This window comes from Montipora capricornis, chromosome 2 (genome assembly GCF_036669925.1).
Source record: "Montipora capricornis isolate CH-2021 chromosome 2, ASM3666992v2, whole genome shotgun sequence".
Lineage (NCBI taxonomy): Eukaryota > Metazoa > Cnidaria > Anthozoa > Scleractinia > Acroporidae > Montipora > Montipora capricornis.
In genome coordinates this window covers 26,642,287-26,663,027 of record NC_090884.1, presented here as the reverse complement: position 1 = coordinate 26,663,027, position 20,741 = coordinate 26,642,287, and the positions used below count along the sequence as shown (strand labels likewise).

At 39.0% G+C, this 20,741-nt stretch overlaps 2 protein-coding genes and 1 non-coding gene across 4 annotated transcripts in view; 1 reads left to right on the top strand and 2 right to left on the bottom strand.

Annotated features, from left to right (window-relative positions):
* Window positions 1-20,741, bottom strand: part of LOC138039196 (lon protease homolog, mitochondrial-like) — a 73,728-nt gene that overhangs the window by 31,578 nt on the left and 21,409 nt on the right. The window lies entirely within an intron of this gene.
* On the top strand, window positions 537-16,384 carry LOC138039199 (uncharacterized). The gene is made up of 3 exons (XM_068885395.1): window positions 537-2,002; window positions 13,150-13,200; window positions 14,854-16,384. The coding sequence occupies exons 1-3, from the start codon at window positions 1,976-1,978 to the stop codon at window positions 15,676-15,678; spliced, it is 903 nt and encodes a 300-aa protein (XP_068741496.1). The 5' UTR covers window positions 537-1,975; the 3' UTR covers window positions 15,679-16,384.
* Trnat-ugu (transfer RNA threonine (anticodon UGU)) lies at window positions 18,579-18,651 on the bottom strand. The gene has a single exon. It is a non-coding gene; the product is annotated as a tRNA-Thr (tRNA).

Genomic DNA, 20,741 nt, shown 5'->3' with positions numbered 1-20,741 from the left:
AGATGGCACGTTTGTATGGAAAAAACAACAGCCTTCATCGGCTGTGTTTTCTATAAGCATGGTATTATCAAGTATATAACTAAATCAATAGATGGTGCATTTTGTGAGCTTTTGTATACCTCTGCTATTGAAACTCCAGATAGAATTTTGTTTGCAGTGTAGTGGATTTCGCACGCGAGGTTCTTTTGGATTTTGTCATAACCAAAAAAAATTATGAAGGCTGACTCAGGAGCTGGCTGTTCACTGGCTTGATTTGGATGTGAATACAGATTACAGACTTACCTCATAACATATCCTTGATACACTATTGACCTCCACTACTTAAATCGAAGTTTACTGTATATTATGATACGGTTACCTCCCGGGCTCTTGATGTTTTGTAAATTTGCCCAAGATAACCTTATAGCCTGTAATTCTGGGGAGTCATTGCATCACAAAGGCATCGAAGAGATTTCTTTTCACAATAAACAATAATAGAGAATTGACTTGAAAGAGGGACCTTTGGTTTTTTTCTTGCTGCAAAAATTACTTTAATTTGTAGCCGTGTGGATGGGCTGGAACTGAGGCCTTCTTTTTCTACAACCCATTGTCAAAATATCTACATACTCATTGGACTATTCAATTAAAGATTTGTTTTTTAATCAACAGGGGTCGGTTTCTCGAAGCCTGGTTAGCGCTAACCGATGGTTAAGAGGTATCAAAATATAGGTTTCCATGGTATTTAACGCTGGTTAGGGGTAACCATGCTTCCAGCAACCTGGGCCAGGGTCCCGTTTCTTGAAAGTCCCGAAAACTTTTCGGGCCAGAAAAGACATTTGTGAAACTGCCAACCGCTTGTTTTTGGAAAGCCGATCTTTTAGATGTTTTCAAGGGAACAAAAAGAAATAAGTCTGTGAAGTTTGACGACTTAAATCCTCTCCGTTCTTGAGATACAAAAGGAATTGCAACACCCGAAAATGGCCCGTAAAGTTTCGGGACTTTCGAGAAACGGGCCCCAGTTCGCTAAACTGTACACCGTAGCATTGGGGATCGGAGAGAACATCAAAAAAGAAATCCTACGTCAAATAGCAGGAGAGAATGGAAGTGTGATTGCCACTGAACACTGATCAGCTTGTATAGGAGCTACGCCGAATAAAAACAAAGTTTGTGGCAAGATATGACAAAAGCCCTATAAACCATTTTGGTAGACTGAAAGTTAAGCTCGAAACCTCGTATTTAAAGCGAGATTATCCTCTTTGTAGCGATCGCTAATTCTGGTAACATCGTTACTCAAGGATTCATGACGCGATCTCTTACTGAATTGCATAACTAAATGTTAGCTCTAAGGAATCCTCTCCACCATGATACCACCCAGGTGTCGGTTGCTCAAAGCCTGGTTAGCGCTAACCGTTGGTTAAGAGGTATCAAAGCCGGTAGCAGTGTTGGAGCAATCTTTTACTTATCCTTGAAAGCAAAAAGACAATAGTCAAAGAGAGAAAGAGAACATTGCAAACGAAGACGAGACCTTACTTTTTATTGTGCCGATAAGTCCAACAGGAGGGAAATACTCCTCTTTGTTCTTACTCAATGGTTGTGCCTATAGAGATAGTTCTCCCACAACCTGGGACTTTTTTGTTAATTGTAATTTACATGGCATCCTGGCCCTGGTTGCTCGAAGCATAGTTAGCGCCAACCAGATTAAATACCATGGAAACCTATAGGTTTTGACGTACTCACGTAGCTAGCTGCAAAGTACAGAGAATCAAAGGTATCCTGTGGTAAGCTCGTGGAGCAAGTAAGATACTGCGTAAGCGATGTGATATAGCGAATTATGAAGCGTTAAGAGTAGTTACAAATGCAGTGTATACATTGTATTGAGCGCCTTTCATTGGTAGCCGAATAAGAGCATCCTTAATGACCATTTAACCAATTCACTACTTGCACAAATCCCAATAACATTTGCAAGTTGTATCGACCAAAAGCCAAGAAAAGAAGAATGAGCCATCCGGAAGATGCGGAAGAGGTAGGTTCCAGTTGATGTATTACAGATGCAAGCGTACTGGTTTTTATTCCCGTTTGGCAAAATACGGTTTCTTTCACTATTTTGGCAAAGTCTCTACCTCGCAATTGAAAGCTAACGAGTTCTGTTTGACTTGTGTTGAGAGGGTTTAACTGATAATGTCAAGTTTTGTTTTGAACGCGGTTTAGTCAAAATGTAAACCAAACTGATGTTAGTGTCGGTCTAGCTTTTTCTGCTTTGACCAATGGGCTCTAGGATTGTATTTTCTGTTCTTTTTCTTTACTTTGACGATGGAAAGCTATACCAGAATTTGTAATTCAAATATCAGGCATATTTTACCTAAATTACGTCACGTCTCAATCCGGTAAGGGGAAAATACCAGCGAAAGTGAAACCTAGCTAGCTCTAAATAAACATTCACTGGAAAATTTGGACCATTTACAGACTTCATAAAATGTCTGTAAATAATAAATTTACAGACTTTAACACTTAACTCCATAAATATAAAATCTTTGTAAATTTATTTTACAGATATTTTACAGAGTTTTCTTGAGTAAAGCTCTATAAAATGTCTGTAAAATGTTTATAAATTATTGGAGCTACAACAAGAGGAAATACTTGAAATTTACAGACTTTATAAAATCTTGCAAAAATGTCTATAAATCGCAAATTTACAAAGATTTTACGCCGTTTGGTCATGTCTCATAAAATGTCTGTAAATTGCGCTCTATCATCATGCGTGTCCTGCCTAAGTTACCAAATGGTTTTGGATCTGTATGCCCTGTTCACGATGATTTTGAGTGTCGAATATTTATTACCTAATTAAATTATATGGGAAACTGTTGAATTAGCCCTGCATGTTGCACTGAGTTCGGTTTATCAAAAGTTCGCCGGTTGCAACCTTTAAAATGCCTATCGGTATGTGTTTTAATAGTTCGACTTGGATCAAGTCTTAGGCCCTGTTGATATGGAGAGAAGTTGTCCTCGGAAGATGGTCACCCTCCCAGCCGGGTCTTTAGCTAGCGTTTATGTGAGAAAGGAACTAACCTTTATTCCTGAGTCAAGAGCTGCCCGGTTCAGTTTCGATCATCAGGAGACTGGGAAGATAGTACTCGTGCATTCTCTCATCATCTTACCTCGACCAAGTTGACTCCACTGAGCGAGCCAAAGTGTTTACATGGAATAAAGTTGGCCTGGCCAGGAGGGCGACCCTACCGTTGACAAAGGGTGACCCGGCTAGGTGGGTTTCCCTTCAAGCCGCGCCATTTTTTTCCCTCATGTAAACAGTTTACTTAAACCGCATTTTATAGGGAAATGTAGGAAAAGTTGGCTGGTCCAGGGTAACTCCGGTAAGCGAGTGACCCTTCTTCCTGGGACAATTTTTCTCCATATAAACAGGTACTTAGGGCCTCACAAGATTAGACCGTTTTAATTGTTTACAACAATTGCAAAGGCCATAAAATCTATGTAAATTGACACAACCCGGCCATAAAATAGTTTTTTTTTGTGTAAATTTCATGTAAATTGCTGGGATTAATCATGCAAATAACATGTAAATCAAGGCCTTTGTGATATAGGAGTCCCAGCAGAGAATGAGATTGAGAAAGTAATGTAGGCTAGTAAGCAGACTTTACCATGCTCCTTGAAAAAAGAAAAAAAAATAGCATTGGTGTTTAGCTGCCCAAATTAATCGTGCGGGTTTCAGTCAATTAACGTGGGTGCTTTCATAGCCCGTAGCTGTAGGTGAGAATTACTTCTTATGAAGTAATGATCGAAAATCCGGCAGCCATATTTGTTATTCTAAATGATTAGTATCCAGTCTCTTGAGAAAAACAGAAAAGGAAATCTCAAAAGGAACACACTTTCCCCCGTTCCATATTTTGATTGAGGAAATTTTCTCTGCACCTTTAAAGCAGAAAATTCTCCCCGGTTTTTCCACCCAAAATGAAAGCGCCCCAGGAATCGCACTGGGCTCGCAACGGGTTGTGATTGGATGTTGGCACAAAGAGAAGGATTGTGGACATTTCACAATAATTACATGATGCAACAACTTTGTCCGCCATTATGAATTGCCTCGCCCCAAAGACTCTGGGAACGAGATCGGTTTGAATTATCGGTTTGTTTTTCGCGCGGGCGATCAATGTAAGTGCTCTTCCTCTCTTTTTCCCTTGTTGGACGACCAAAATTGGATCTTTGCGATTCCTTAACATTTTGTGCGGGTGAAATGGCACGCATTCCACCAAATAAACCCAGTAAACATCGACGGATTCCGGAAGAAAGGGCAACGACAATTCAGGTCAGATAATCAGCATTCGCCACAAAGATACACGCCAGTGACATGATTCAACCTCAGACAGTCTCCGAAAGGGTTAATCGGTGAAGACTTCATGGCAAAAATAGAGACCTTCTTCAAAACGTAAAGGAAGTTCTACGAACGTTTGGAACAAAGGGTGGCCTGGCCGAACAGCTACATTTAGCGAATGGGCGGGAAGATTCAAAAGATCCGAAAAGCAAAAGACTGCCGGAGGAGTTTTCGGTAAGTCGTCATCTTACTTACAAACCTGATTTAAGTTTAAATGGCTTAAAATTTTAAAGTTTTGTTTCCTTGTTCCCCGCCCAATTTACTTTCAAACTTGTACCCAGCTTTTTGCTCCCTAAAATTGTTTATGTCGCCTTGTTCCTAAGACATTTTGTCATTTTTCCTCTGTTCCCCAGTTCAAAATAGCCATCTTCCCTCGTTTCCCAAAACGCCAAGGAGGGCCTCAGCACAGTCATTACTTTTGCAGACCTACTCCCTTAGTAATTTCACTTTATATTGTATTAAGGCCATTTAAGGCAATAACAATAATAACGAATAGGGAATTACATGTAATATGTGGATCTCTGTATAATCAGCCCCTTATTTGCCACTTGCAGATGCCTTGTTCTTCAAACGATGCCACTACAAGAGCACAATAGTGGCCGGTTATTCTGTAGTTACTCCCTTGTCACATGTATAACTACATGTACCTTCACTGGTTTCTCATGCACGAGGAGCCAGAGCAAGCTAAATTTTGGACTGGGCGCTTAATAAGATTACTCCTTTGACACTAGATTTCACTGAAAGGTCGGTTACACTTCAGAAGAAACCGCCTGGGAGATTATCTCGCTTTGGTCTCCCATTAATTGTCAATACCTCCGTCAATCCCACCCAAATAAAGTATCTTGATGACAAATCTTATTTCCATCAATTTGACCAAAATATAAATTATCTAATTTCTTTGATTGTCCAAGATAAGGCGGTTCTGTGGACTTGATCACTAGGTTATTGTTCCAGATGTGCTGCAACAGTATTTGCACAAATTTCGACTTCCCGACTGGGTTCTTTTGAGGCCAGAATCCCAGATGAAGGGTGGCAGACAATGATGATAAATCTGACAAAATTAAGTGGAACAGGAGCAAGTACACGAAGCTTGTAGCTATTTAAATTGACATTCTTGTGTATTTGGGAGGTGAGCGGGAGGAGCTGGGTTTTTGAGGTCTATGCACAATCACAATCCTTTCAGGTGAAACCTGGAATTACTTCTTAGTGATCTAAGTGCACAGAAAAAGCAAGTTAAAGCATGGCCTAAAAGTTGATGTGAAAGAGTATACAAAATTAAATTTACAGCTATGCTATTAATTAATAATTAATTGTGTAGCATATACCTGAGGTATACAATCCTTAACTCACTGTCACACCATTTTACTTTGTAACCTCTTGGGTAGCATATATAATAATTTGTGAAGTATAATTTAGCTTGTTATGTGGAGCCAAGCTACATGTAATAAGCAAAAGATCATTAGGATAATTTGTCATTTGTTTTGTTTGTTAGTTTGTAAATTTTTACTAAACCGATTGACTCCTGGGAGTTTACTCTGTGTAATGCCAGATGATTTTCTGATCATTTTGTACTTTGCAACCACCTCATTGTCCCTACATTGTCACGGTGGGGTTGCTTGTGTACCTCAATGCCCCGGAGCTAGCTCAATGAGAAATTCAGCATAGGAAAGTGCTGTTTGTTGTTTTTGAGTAGAGGTCAGACTGAAACAGACTACATAATATGTAATAGACAGAATACAGCCTTAGGCTGCTAGCTGGATACCAGACCTGAAGTACATTGATCAGTTTCAATGTAATCTTTAAAAGTATCTATAATATTAAATTATTATTGCAAAACAGATTGCATTTTAAACAATTTCTTGTATGTGATAGTCTGTTTTTGACTTTTGTTATCAAAAGGCACAACCAGTCTCGTTTTAATCATTTTTATTTTACCCTAACGAGTTCTGTCTCTCTCAGGTACATGTAGTCAGTCCATTTTTTACTGTTGTTATCTGAAGGCAGAATCAATTTTGTAATTTATAATTATTAAATGTACTAATGAGTTCTGTCTCTCTTGGGTAGTCAGTCCAGTTTGGACTGTTGTTATCTGAAGGCAGAACCAATTTTATAATAATTATAATTATTTTGTGCTAATGAGTTCTGTCTCTCTTGGGTAGTCAGTCCAGTTTTGGACTGTTGTTATCTGAAGGCAGAACCAATTTTGTAATAACTATTATTTTGTACTAATGAGTTCTGTCTCTCTTGGGTAGTCAGTCCAGTTTTGGACTGTTGTTATCTGAAGGCAGAACCAATTTTGTAATAATTATTATTTTGTACTAATGAGTTCTGTCTCTCTTGGGTAGTCAGTCCAGTTTTGGACTGTTGTTATCTGAAGGCAGAACCAATTTTGTAATAATTATTATTTTGTACTAATGAGTTCTGTCTCTCTTGGGTAGTCAGTCCAGTTTTGGACTGTTGTTATCTGAAGGCAGAACCAATTTTGTAATAATTATTATTTTGTGCTAATGAGTTCTGTCTCTCTTGGGTAGTCAGTCCAGTTTTGGACTGTTGTTATCTGAAGGCAGAACCAATTTTGTAATAATTATTATTTTGTACTAATGAGTTCTGTCTCTCTTGGGTAGTCAGTCCAGTTTTGGACTGTTGTTATCTGAAGGCAGAACCAATTTTGTAATAATTATTATTTTGTGCTAATAAGTTCTGTCTCTCTTGGGTAGTCAGTCCAGTTTTGGACTGTTGTTATCTGAAGGCAGAACCAATTTTGTAATAATTATTATTTTGTACTAATGAGTTCTGTCTCTCTTGGGTAGTCAGTCCAGTTTTGGACTGTTGTTATCTGAAGGCAGAACCAATTTTGTAATAATTATTATTTTGTGCTAATAAGTTCTGTCTCTCTTGGGTAGTCAGTCCAGTTTTGGACTGTTGTTATCTGAAGGCAGAACCAATTTTGTAATAATTATTATTTTGTACTAATGAGTTCTGTCTCTCTTGGGTAGTCAGTCCAGTTTTGGACTGTTGTTATCTGAAGGCAGAACCAATTTTGTAATAATTATTATTTTGTGCTAATGAGTTCTGTCTCTCTTGGGTAGTCAGTCCAGTTTTGGACTGTTGTTATCTGAAGGCAGAACCAATTTTGTAATAATTATTATTTTGTACTAATGAGTTCTGTCTCTCTTGGGTAGTCAGTCCAGTTTTGGACTGTTGTTATCTGAAGGCAGAACCAATTTTGTAATAATTATTATTTTGTGCTAATAAGTTCTGTCTCTCTTGGGTAGTCAGTCCAGTTTTGGACTGTTGTTATCTGAAGGCAGAACCAATTTTGTAATAATTATTATTTTGTACTAATGAGTTCTGTCTCTCTTGGGTAGTCAGTCCAGTTTTGGACTGTTGTTATCTGAAGGCAGAACCAATTTTGTAATAATTATTATTTTGTGCTAATAAGTTCTGTCTCTCTTGGGTAGTCAGTCCAGTTTTGGACTGTTGTTATCTGAAGGCAGAACCAATTTTGTAATAATTATTATTTTGTACTAATGAGTTCTGTCTCTCTTGGGTAGTCAGTCCAGTTTTGGACTGTTGTTATCTGAAGGCAGAACCAATTTTGTAATAATAATTATTTTGTGCTAACGAGTTCTGTCTCTCTTGGGTAGTCAGTCCAGTTTTGGACTGTTGTTATCTGAAGGCAGAACCAATTTTGTAATAATAATTATTTTGTGCTAACGAGTTCTGTCTCTGTTGGGTAGTCAGTCCAGTTTGGAATGTTGTTATCTGAAGGCAGAACCAATTTTGTAATAATTATTATTTTGCGCTAACGAGTTCTGTCTCTCTTGGGTAGTCAGTCCAGTTTGGACTGTTGTTATCTGAAGGCAGAACCAATTTTGTAATAATTATTATTTTGTACTAATAAGTTCTGTCTCTCTTGGGTAGTCAGTCCAGTTTTGGACTGTAGTTATCTGAAGGCAGAACCAATTTTGTACATACAAAGCATATGTAAATTGAAAATAACTGAACTCAAAAAGTGAGTTATGCATATTTGCCACAGTGTTGCAGAATTGTGCGAGCAAGAATTACTCTAAAATCCTCGCGAGAATTGCTGCATGCCACACGAGCTACACGGGGCAAAGTCTCTGGAAAAAGGTTCCCTGAATGACGTTTTGTGGATTTATGCTTCTCCGTTGTGACTTAAAAGGTGTAAAAAACGTTACTGAATATGTCAGAAGCGGACTCTGATGCGATATCTGCGACACCTAAACTTGCGAAATGAGTTCTTGAGCTACACTTAATGATTAGCTAAGGGTGATTTCAAATCACCGTAAGCTCATTTGCATATATTTTTTGTCGGCCTAAGCTTGTCATGGTAAGATACAAGTTTCTTGCAATAATTCCTTTAGCTCTTAGCTTCATTATTCAGTTTCACCTACACAGGAACATTGCTCATGAATGGCAAAGTGATTTGTTACAACATTCTTCGAAAATGATATTATGAAATTATATAAATTGATTGATTGACTGGTGTGACTCTTTTCCAGGGCCTTTATGTACTTCAACCACAAGATGCAGTGCTGAAGGAAATTGAGCATTGAAATTTAATTGGAGGGAATTTCCTGAGATGCAAGAAACAGACAGTGCTGATTGCAAATTGTGATACAATTGTGAATAATAATTGATGTCTTTGTGTCAAAACTTGGGAGGGTAGAGGTTTCGTTGCCATTTTGGATATACCTTGTGAACATTATTAAGTCAAACTGTTTTAGCTGGGTCAAGTAAATTTGTTCCAGACATCAGGTAATTATGGAAGAGTCGAATGCTCTCACAATGAACCTGGTGAATACAAGGGAGAAATATTCACTGCAACAAAATCAGTGACTTCTCTGTTCATATACTGTAAGTTTTTTGACAAAAATCAAGAAAGGTTTCACTGTCCCTTGGGTCTGAGGAAATTTTCAGTCATCGTTCAATGGCAAATAGATCAAACACAAGTGATATCTTTCTAATAAACACATCTGCATGTGGCAACAATGATTTAAAGATAATTAGTCATAGCATACTAATTTGTAGTATTTTTCATCTGAACTGGCGGGTGGCACACCTCATACAGTTCGATGTAACTTGTAAATTCGGCCTAACCATACAGTTCATTTGTCATAGTATACTAATTTGTAGTATTTTTCATCGGAACTGGCAGGTGGCGCACCTCATACAGTTCGATGTAACTTGTAAATTCGGTCTAACCATGCAGTTTATTTGTCATAGTATACTAATTTGTAGTATTTTCAATCTGAACTGGCGGGTGGCACACCTCTTACAGTTCGATGTAACTTGTAAATTCGGTCTAACCAAGCAGTTTATTTGTCATAGTATACTAATTTGTAGTATTTTTCATCGGAACTGGCGGGTGGCGCACCTCATACAGTTCGATGTAACTTGTAAATTCGGTCTAACCATGCAGTTAATTTGTCATAGTATACTAATTTGTAGTATTTTTCATCTGAACTGGCGGGTGGCACACCTCATACAGTTTGATGTAACTTGTAAATTCGGTCTAACCATACAGTTAATTTGTCATAGTATACTAATTTGTAGTATTTTTCATCGGAACTGGCGGGTGGCGCACCTCATACAGTTCGATGTAACTTGTAAATTCGGTCTAACCATGCAGTTGTAGTATTTTTCATCGCAACTGGCGGGTGGCGCACCTCATACAGTTCAATGTAACTTGTAAATTCGGTCTAACCAAGCAGTTTATTTGTCATAGTATACTAATTTGTAGTATTTTTCATCGGAACTGGCGGGTGGCGCACCTCATACAGTTCGATGTAACTTGTAAATTCGGTCTAACCATGCAGTTGTAGTATTTTTCATCGCAACTGGCGGGTGGCGCACCTCATACAGTTCGATGTAACTTGTACATTCGGTCTTAACCATGCAGTTTATTTGTCATAGTATACTAATTTGTAGTATTTTTCATGTGAACTGGCGGGTGGCACACCTCATACAGTTCGATGTAACTTGTAAATTCGGTCTAACCATGCAGTTAATTTGTCATAGTATACTAATTTGTAGTATTTTTCATCTGAACTGGCGGGTGGCACACCTCATACAGTTTGATGTAACTTGTAAATTCGGTCTAACCATACAGTTAATTTGTCATAGTATACTAATTTGTAGTATTTTTCATCGGAACTGGCGGGTGGCGCACCTCATACAGTTCGATGTAACTTGTAAATTCGGTCTAACCATGCAGTTGTAGTATTTTTCATCGCAACTGGCGGGTGGCGCACCTCATACAGTTCGATGTAACTTGTAAATTCGGTCTAACCAAGCAGTTTATTTGTCATAGTATACTAATTTGTAGTATTTTTCATCGGAACTGGCGGGTGGCGCACCTCATACAGTTCGATGTAACTTGTAAATTCGGTCTAACCATGCAGTTAATTTGTCATAGTATACTAATTTGTAGTATTTTTCATCTGAACTGGCGGGTGGCACACCTCATACAGTTTGATGTAACTTGTAAATTCGGTCTAACCATGCAGTTAATTTGTGATAGTATACTAATTTGTAGTATTTTTCATCTGAACTGGTGGGTGGCACACCTCATACAGTTTGATGTAACTTGTAAATTCGGTCTAACCATACAGTTCATTTGTCATAGTATACTAATTTGTAGTATTTTTCATCTGAACTGGTGGGTGGCACACCTCATACAGTTTGATGTAACTTGTAAATTCGGTCTTACCATACAGTTCATTTGTCATAGTATACTAATTTGTAGTATTTTTCATCTGAACTGGTGGGTGGCACACCTCATACAGTTTGATGTAACTTGTAAATTCGGTCTAACCATACAGTTCATTTGTCATAGTATACTAATTTGTAGTATTTTTCATCTGAACTGGTGGGTGGCACACCTCATACAGTTTGATGTAACTTGTAAATTCGGTCTAACCATACAGTTCATTTGTCATAGTATACTAATTTGTAGTATTTTTCATCTGAACTGGTGGGTGGCACACCTCATACAGTTTGATGTAACTTGTAAATTCGGTCTAACCATGCAGTTAATTTGTGATAGTATACTAATTTGTAGTATTTTTCATCTGAACTGGTGGGTGGCACACCTCATACAGTTTGATGTAACTTGTAAATTCGGTCTAACCATACAGTTCATTTGTCATAGTATACTAATTTGTAGTATTTTTCATCGGAACTGGCGGGTGGCGGACCTCATACAGTTCGATGTAACTTGTAAATTCGGTCTAACCATGCAGTTGTAGTATTTTTCATCGCAACTGGCGGGTGGCGCACCTCATACAGTTCGATGTAACTTGTACATTCGGTCTTAACCATGCAGTTCATTTGTCATAGTATACTAATTGAAATCCCTTGCATATATTTTATTCCTTATTTTGATGAACTTGTATGGGTTATCAAATAGTGATGAGTGAATTTAGGGAATAATTTCACACACGCTTTGTCCAAAATCAAATAATTTCATAAGCCTTAAGGCAAGAAAAATTATTTGATTTTGGACAAAACACAAGTGGAATTATTCCCAAGTTTCACGAGTATACATTGTACCATTTCATCAGCTATAAATCATGGTTGACAAATCGCAATCATAGGAAGTGGGTTTTTTCGAAAGTGGACACCATTTTGGCACGGTAACTGATGTTATTAATTGAATTATTTTTTGAACTCATTGCAAGAATTTTATTGTACACTTAGATTCTATTGAAAGTAATATAAACAAATGATTATTTTTAGATTTGAAATAAAAATTTATGCATTCACAAACTCTAGAACTTGTCCTTTTTTCTACGTAAAATCGACTAACCTTTCATCCATTTCACTTTTTATTAACATTTCCTGGCTTACGTCAGGTTTTAAATGCTATTATTTACAGAGATATTGTAAACATTTTGCTGAGATTTTGTGCACTAAAACACCAACATTTTAAAAACATTTCACATACTTTACCCCTCCAGTTTTACAGACATTTTATTGACATTTCCTGCCTTCTGTCAGGTTTTAAATACTTAATTTACAGAGATATTGTGAACATTTTGCTGAGATTTTGTGCACTAAAACACCAACATTTTAAAAACATTTCACATACTTTTCCCCTCCAGTTTTTTGAGGGTTTTTGTAGACATTTTATAGACATTTTCATGCATTCTTCTCACTCACTTTTTACAGAGAAAACACTGACATTTTATATGGATGGATTTACAGAGATTTTTTCTCGTGTAAATTTTACAGAGAAAGTAAAGAGATTTTACAGACATTTTGTACTTATCGCATAAAATCTCTGTAAATTTTTCCTTCAATTTACATAGATTTTATTGAGATTTTGTACACATTTTATGTCATCGTAAGGACGAAAATGTGTTAAATTTTACAGACTTTTTATGGAGTTACAAAATCTCTGTAAGTGTGCAAATTTACAGAGATTGTAATTTACAAAGAAAATGTGGACATTTAACAGAGATTTTACCAACTTTTTTGAAGTCTGTAAATGGTTCAAGTTTTCCAGTGATTTCAAGGAATGTTATCAAAGAACCTTTGAAATGTCTCCCCTATTTTGCCAAACTTGCGATCAAGCCTTTCTATCTATAAATAAGAGCAGAATGGCAAGTTATCACCAGCTTGCCTCCACAGAAAGGTAATGTAATTCGTTTGCCAAGGACTTGAAAGGGCGGGGTTTTTCAAGACCCGACTAGAGTAACGAAATCTGAGTCACGAAATAGAGTTCCTATGTAGATTTAAATTACCTGCATATTGAATTGCAGTCAACGCCTCTGTTGAAAAAAGATGCCGAAGATACTACAAGCCATACAAAGGTAGACCAGACTTTTTAATTAAGGTCAAGTACACGCTTGAATTACCTTATGTGTCAAGGCCTTGTCAATCCGGAAGGGTAAACCACCAGCGAAAGTGAAAGTAAAGCCCGGTTTACGCTACAGAAAATTTTCGGCACGGCTCGTGTGAGATTGGTACGGGTGCCTAAAAAGAGCTCGGCAAACTTTGTTTACACTACACCATTTTTACCGTATCAAAAATACCGTGCCAAAACTTTTGGGCCCGGGTAAGTTCTCTTGTAGACATGCGCAGCATTACAATCAAGAACGTCCGCGTGATTTTGGTGGAGAATGAGCAGCCATCTTGAAATATACGCAAAAAACCGCTAGCCTATATGAATTAAGGCTCAAATTTGGCCCTTTAAAGTGGTTACACTACTTGTTCTATCCGAACCGTGCCTATTTTTTCAGCACCCGTACCATTTTCACCCGTGTTCGGACTACCTCGCCGAAGGTTCCAGCACGGGTAAGAATTTTGGTTCGGCAAGGATGAAATTTGGTACTGACAGGTTGCTTACACTGCAAATTTTATCCGAGCCGAACCTTTTTTTTTTGGGACCCGTGCCAATTTCACCCGAGCCGTGCCAAAAAATTTCTGTAGTGTAAACCGGGCTTAAATCGCCCGTTAAAATCAATGCAAAAGCGGCAGACAGATCTGTCAATCAAGCCTTCCTCTGCGCAAATAAAAGCGGAATCCCAAGTTAGCCGTTTCTCTCCACGGCTTAGTTCGATTCGTAACCGTGAGGTGAAGGGAAGAGGTTTTCCGAGTTCAACTCGAGCAAAAAAATGCGCGCGAAAAGAAACGGAATGATAATGTAGATTAAAATGTCATTCTTGCTAAACGGCAGTTGGCGTTTGATATACATATTAATGAAGGGGGTAGTTTTAAAAGAAACTGTGCTGCTGCGTCGGTGGGGAAGTAGTATACAAAAATTTGGTTTTATCAACGGAGTTGATAATGTAAATTGGCCACCGTACAGAGATTCTAAAAGCTGACGTTTCGAGCGTTAGCCCTTCGTCAGAGCGAAACGTCAGCTTTTAGAATCTCTGTACGGTGGCCAATTTACATTATCGACTCCGTTGATAAAACCAAATTTTTGTATACTACTTCCCCACCGACGCAGCACCACAGTTTCTTTGGAAACTACCCCTTTCATTCATTTGTTGTTCAACCGCTGCGACCACTAACCTTGTGCTCTAGTATTTTCTTAATCCACAGATTTCTAACAGGAGACCCAAGACGACGATGCCAAGCTTGAAGAAACTCACCAAGGAGCTACGCCAGGAAATCGTACCACCAATAGCGTAGCTCCTACTCTACTATAAAAACTACACGTAACCCACAATTCCTCGATTTGCTCTGACGAAGGGCTAACGCTCGAAACGTCAGCTTTTAGAATATCTGTACGGTGGCCAATTTACATTATCAACTCCGTTGATAAAACCAAAAGTTTGATATACATAGACTTTGTTGGATAAATTTGTCGCGGACATGAGACGCCAAGTACTTTAATAGATTGTCGTCTCCGTCGTAAGGTCATCCGGCCCCCTTAACTCGTCACCGTTAAGTTCTCATTTCCTCTATTTGACATTGTTGCAGGAGGTGTTTTTCAAGGACAGGCTTTTTTTTTTCAGGCTTTTTTTGTCGCACTCAAGTGGGTATGCGCGGTGTTTGTTCTCGTGGGTCGGCTGGTTGGCCTCTCAATGTTCATCGTCTGGGCGTCGGACTGTTTCCTCAGAGAATTTCATACCACGGCTCTTTGTACGGCATTTTTTCTTTTCCCCAGTCCTAAGATCTTTCTGAGTGCCTGGCTCTTCCTGTGTACAATAACATCTTCGGTCTTGATCTTCTACGTGCGCCGCTTGAACCATTTCTATGGAAATGCTGTTTTACAGCACCTGATCAGGAAAAAATACTTCTGGAAGCTCGTTGTCACACTTATTTCGGTGTGCATCTACGACCTTCTGATACTTGTGAACAAGTCAGAAACATTCAAAACGTTGTCGTACGTCCTTTTCATGTGCGAAAAGTCTTCTGCAGTGGTAGTGGCACTTTTCTTGAACTTTCTTCCCTCAGACACAAGTGGTCCGTCTCAAAAAGATTCTGCAATGAAGCTGGGGCTTTACAAAGCAGCTTTATTCGTGTATGCGCTTGAGGGTTACACAATGGCCATCCTTGGTTCGACGATCGCTGTCTACAAAGTCCTTACTGTGCCAAATACTGCAGACACTAACGCTGCACCTGACATACAAGCCGTCGTGAGTTTGATGCTTTTGATAACCAACAATGCTCTGAGGTATTACCTAGCTGAGTTCTTCTTTTCAAAGCTTTTTGATCAAGATGTGGACATTCTGGGAGGTGGAACAAAGAACATCTCAGAAAGCCTTGCACGACCAGCTACTGTGCACCAGGCTCAAGAAAGCAAAGAGGCATCTTGTCAAATGCCAGCCCCTTTCTGAATGCAGGGAGAAACTTCAAGAACAAGAAGAAGTGCCTTCCGACGATATTTTTAGTATCCGCAAGCCTTCGGCCTTATTTTACTTTGTAAATAAATGTTTCCACGAGACTCACAGAATTCGCGTTTAGACAGGCTTTCAATTAAAAAAAAGGTCACAGTGGAAGGTTGTTGGATAGACAAAACGTTGACAGTTATGACGTTGGTACTGTTACAGTTGTACATAGCCTTAGGCTTAGCATACTTACTAGTTATAGTTCTCACTAGAGCTGCCCCCGCCCTACAGTACCATTTTCTTTTGTTTTTTTTTTAGTTGGGCTTGTTGTTTACAGTTTTGAAATTTTTCTGTTACGGAATTTGAGGCTCAGTACTTTCGTTTTACTACAAGTGTACAAAATGTAGTTCTGGGAAGTGCTTGGGTTTTTTTTTTCCCTGTGTGGTTTAACTTAGGATTTGTTTGTTCTTAACGATCAAGAAGAAGCATATTGTAGGGACTTGGGTGAGTTTTAACATTGGAATGTTATAGGTCGCATTGTAGAACAATTTATAGGCAGCACTGAAGAACAATTTATTATTATACTTAAACCTGACATTTTGCACTCAATAGACTAGTTATTAGACACAAAATTATAGCTTAGGACGGCAATTTTAAATAGAATTTGTTTGAAAGGCATTGAAATTTGGTCTGTTGAATAGAACGTTCTATTATTCTTCCTTGTTTTATTAGCTTTCTTGGACAAAAATATGACGGGAAACTGACCAGGCACGAATATTTTCACATTTTTTTTTGTAGTCCGATTAGCGATAATGCGCTATAATATGTTAATCCGATAAAATTGTCAAATTTGCGACCCGTTGCTAACGGCAACGAGACATATCACCTTAAGAATAACTGACCTCTGTTTGCTAAAAACCACCCAAATAACCGATTTTTCGACGGAAAATTCATCCCAAAGGATAAAACAATTCGCTGGACATGAAATCAAGATAAATGTTTCAGCGCAAGCGAAAACAAGCGAATATTTTGAGGGAAAACACAATTCTGTAAGATCGAAGGAACATTTGGTGAAAACACGCAATTGTATCGCTACGAAAATAATCTTGACTTTTCAGGGATTTTAGCGCTTGAAATTCCAACCAATGAACCACAATCCTTTTCTTTATCCTTTCCGAAGCCTTTAGTGCAATTTTTTGGCTGAAAAACTTTAGTAAAACCACTCCGCGATCGGTTGAAAATTTCGCCTTTGCATGGCCCAAACGTGCTGGCCTCCCATGACCATTTGCGGGAAAAAGGTTGATACCTTGCGGCCGTGCAAGCGATCAAATCGAGATTTTTTCTGGTTATAATCTACCGGAAATACCTACATTCTCTGTTCTCCAGTCTTCCTCTATATTACGCGGGGAGTCCTAAGGTGCCTCCTCGGGTTTTTGGCCCTCTGGGGCCAAAAACCCTGCGGGCGCAATTAGCGTTACAGAATACAGGCAGTATAGCATAATAGGGTGAATTCACGGAAAGATTTCTCATTAAATACATCATGGTAAATTTGCAACAGAAGAAGAACACATAAGGTATCACGACCGTCCAATGAAACTTGACCTGACTATCTCACCAACAGGAATTTCTGATTGATCTTGCTTACTGTCTCCATCAGTCGACCAGTCTCGGACGTGTTATTGATGTTCGGAGTTCCGAATAACCTTCCAGTTTCTCTAAGATAGTTGGAATCTCATCTGAATAGGTATACTCATTCGGTGATTTAGTTTACCTTCTTAAGTGTGAAAAGCGATGTGTCCTATGCCATAAATACGTTTTATCTTTTAGTTCAAGCTGGAAATAATCAATCATGCTATGTGCTTAACCGCAATATTTATTTGTAAAAACTATCAGAAAATTGTTTCAGCTATGTTTATTACAGAGTGAGACAGCTTAAATTCCTTGTGTTGTGGCCCTGAAAAGAGCAGTTTTGTGTGGCTCTGAAGAGATCTGTTGAATCTTCCCGTACTTCCTCGAGAACATCGAGGATCTACTATCAACGCAATGATGTTCCTCCTCGTGTTACAGCGTTGTTGCAACATGCATGGTGCTTAAATCAAATCACCATTTCTGAGAACACTTAACAATTGTTCAGATGATTCTGATACTACTCAAAACCTAAAGAGGACGGACCCTGTTCAGCTCACTGAAAAAGCCTTGAAAGAGTGTAAAACAGACATGTATCCAAATCTTCATGTCCTACTAAAAATCAGCTGTACAATCCCAATCATAAGCTGGGAATGTGAAAGAAGTGTCATTATACACTTGGACGGCTGCACGCGTTTATCCAAGTCAGCATGAAAGAAGCTGAGAGAGGATGCCGTCACTGACTCTGATCCACATCCAATATCACAAAGGTATAGGTACTAGATCCACTACTTCACAGGTAGTCTTAAATTATTCTAAACCTTACGTACGTTTTCACGAAGAACAATAACTAGACCTGAATCACATGTATTTCCAAGAGTCTGTCAGTTGATTGACAATTCATGAAGTGTCAAGGAATAGCTAACCGTTTCTTTAGCCGTCAAGACAATTGGTTGAAAGTCTTGACCGACCACCTTCAATAACTTTAGGATCTAACTACAAACTGGAGGTCAAAGGTCGCAAACGGTACATCAAGCTTGGTTTAAACTCAACTAGGTGCAAATTTCCAGCGGCTTATCGAGTCGTATCGACGTGGATGTATTCATGCTCATAGATCAAACTTGCGTTGCTTACGAAAGGTTAAGAATAAAGTTATATTTCCTCTTGCGTAATTGCCCAAGATATTGCTCTCGAATTGAGACTGTGCTAATAATTCTGATACAAAATACGATACTGAGTCAGTACGAAATACTGACTGATCCATTTTGAATGAAAAACACATATGTCGTGAGTGGGAATCGAACCCGCGTTCCCTGGATTACACGTCAGGTGTGCTAACCACTGCACCATCACGACAACCCTGCTGGAAACAGAGCAATCAGAGAGGTGATTTGTTAGCCGCGGGGCTCCCCGGCGTTTTGTCATTCAGGAACAGAACTACATCGGATCATCCGAAGAAGATTCACAGGCTACCAGAAATACCAAATTATATTTAGAATGAAGAACTGGAAATCCAACGATGTAGTCACGAGCCAGTACGAAATACCGACTGATCCATTTTGAATGAAAAACACATATGCCGTGAGTGGGAATCGAACCGGCGTTCCCTGGATTACATGTCAGGTGCGCTAACCACTGCACCATCACGACAACCCTGCTGGAAACAGAGCAATCAGAGAGGTGATTTGTTAGCCGCGGGGCTCCCCGGCGTTTTATCATTCACTAACAGGACTACATCGGATCATCCGAAGAAGATTCACAGGCTACCAGAAATACCAAATTATATTTAGAATGAAGAACTGGAAATCCAACGATGTAGTCACGAGCCAGAAGGAAATACTGACTGATCCATTTTGAATGAAAACACATATGCCGTGAGTGGGAATCGAACCCGCGTTCCCTGGATTAGCTAACAAATCACCTCTCTGATTGCTCTGTTTCCATTAGGGTTGTCGTGATGGTGCAGTGGTTAGCACACCTGACACGCGGAAACTAAAAGAAACTGTGGTGCTGCGTCGGTGGGAGATTGAAACAGAAATTTATTTTATCAAACGAGTTGATAAAGGTCGAATGGCCACCGTGAAGGATTTGGAAAGCTGACGTTTCGAGCGTTAGCCCTTCCTCGGAGCGAATAGAGGAATTGTGGTTGTTGTTGGTTTATATGTGTGCGGAGGAGCTTGCTATTGGTGGAAATAGGGTGACGTGAATTTGTGAACAGATTAATGGAATGAGAGGCGTTTTCCTGGCGCAGCTCCTTGATGAGTGTCTTGTAGTTAGGCATCGTGGGTTACGGCGTCGTGGTTGCGAGGAATGAAACGAGGTCGCAGCGATTTAACAGTACACAAAAATTTTAGTTTCTAAAGAAACTGTGGTGCTGCGTCGGTGGGAGATTAAAACATAAATTTATTTTATCAAACGAGTTGATAAAGGTCGAATGGCCACCGTGAAAGATTTGGAAAGCTGACGTTTCGAGCGTTAGCCCTTCGTCAGAGCGAATAGAGGAATTGTGGTTGTTGTAGGTTTATATTTGTGCGGAGGAGCTTGCTATTGGTGGAAATAGGGTGACGTGAATTTGTGAATAGAGAAATGGAATGAGAGGCGTATTACCCTACAGGCCTGTTTCGTAAGGTTTGAAGCCTCACTCTTCAGGAGTTTTATTCACACTGCTGCGCACTTATTTTTATATCCCAAACACTACGTAAATTTACATACATGTTGGTGTTTAGGTGCTACGCTAATTGTTCTGTTGTAACGCCTTCGCTCGGTGCCTGCTTGACGATACTAACTAGTTACTAGTAACTAGTTATGCTCTACCTATGTATTAAGCACTCTAACTGGCTCGATCGCCACCTCTTTTTGATTATATAATTATATATATATATATTTAGCCAAGCCTAAAAGCGGAGCTCCATGATTATTTTTTTTACTAAAATCGAGCAACTTCTCATAGCTTTCCTTGTGTCCAAAAAATTGAGCAGCAGCAGGGAAAACGAAGAGTTTTACGAGCCAGATGCCCGTTTGTCGAAAGTCTCGAAAACTTTTTGGACACGAAAAGCCATTTGTGAAACTGCCAACCGCTTGGTTTGGAAAGCCGTTCTTTTGAAATGCCTTTAAGGAAACAAAAAGAAAAAGGAATGTGAAGTTTGACGACTTAAATCCTCTCCGTTCTTGGGATACAAAAGGAATTGCGACACCCGAAAATGGCCCGTAAAGTTTCGGGACTTTCGAGAAACGGGACCCCAGATGAACTATTTGATAGCAAACGTTTAAGGAAAATAAACAAATATTCTTGAGTCGAAACTACTTCCAGTTGAAAGCGTAAAAGAATTCACCCTGGATAAAAAAACAAAACATTGCTAGGAAACAATGTGCGATGCGTATATTTTTTCGAAGATTGCAAAAATCAGCCCAGGTGATAATGAATGAACCAACGCATGGGAGAATAG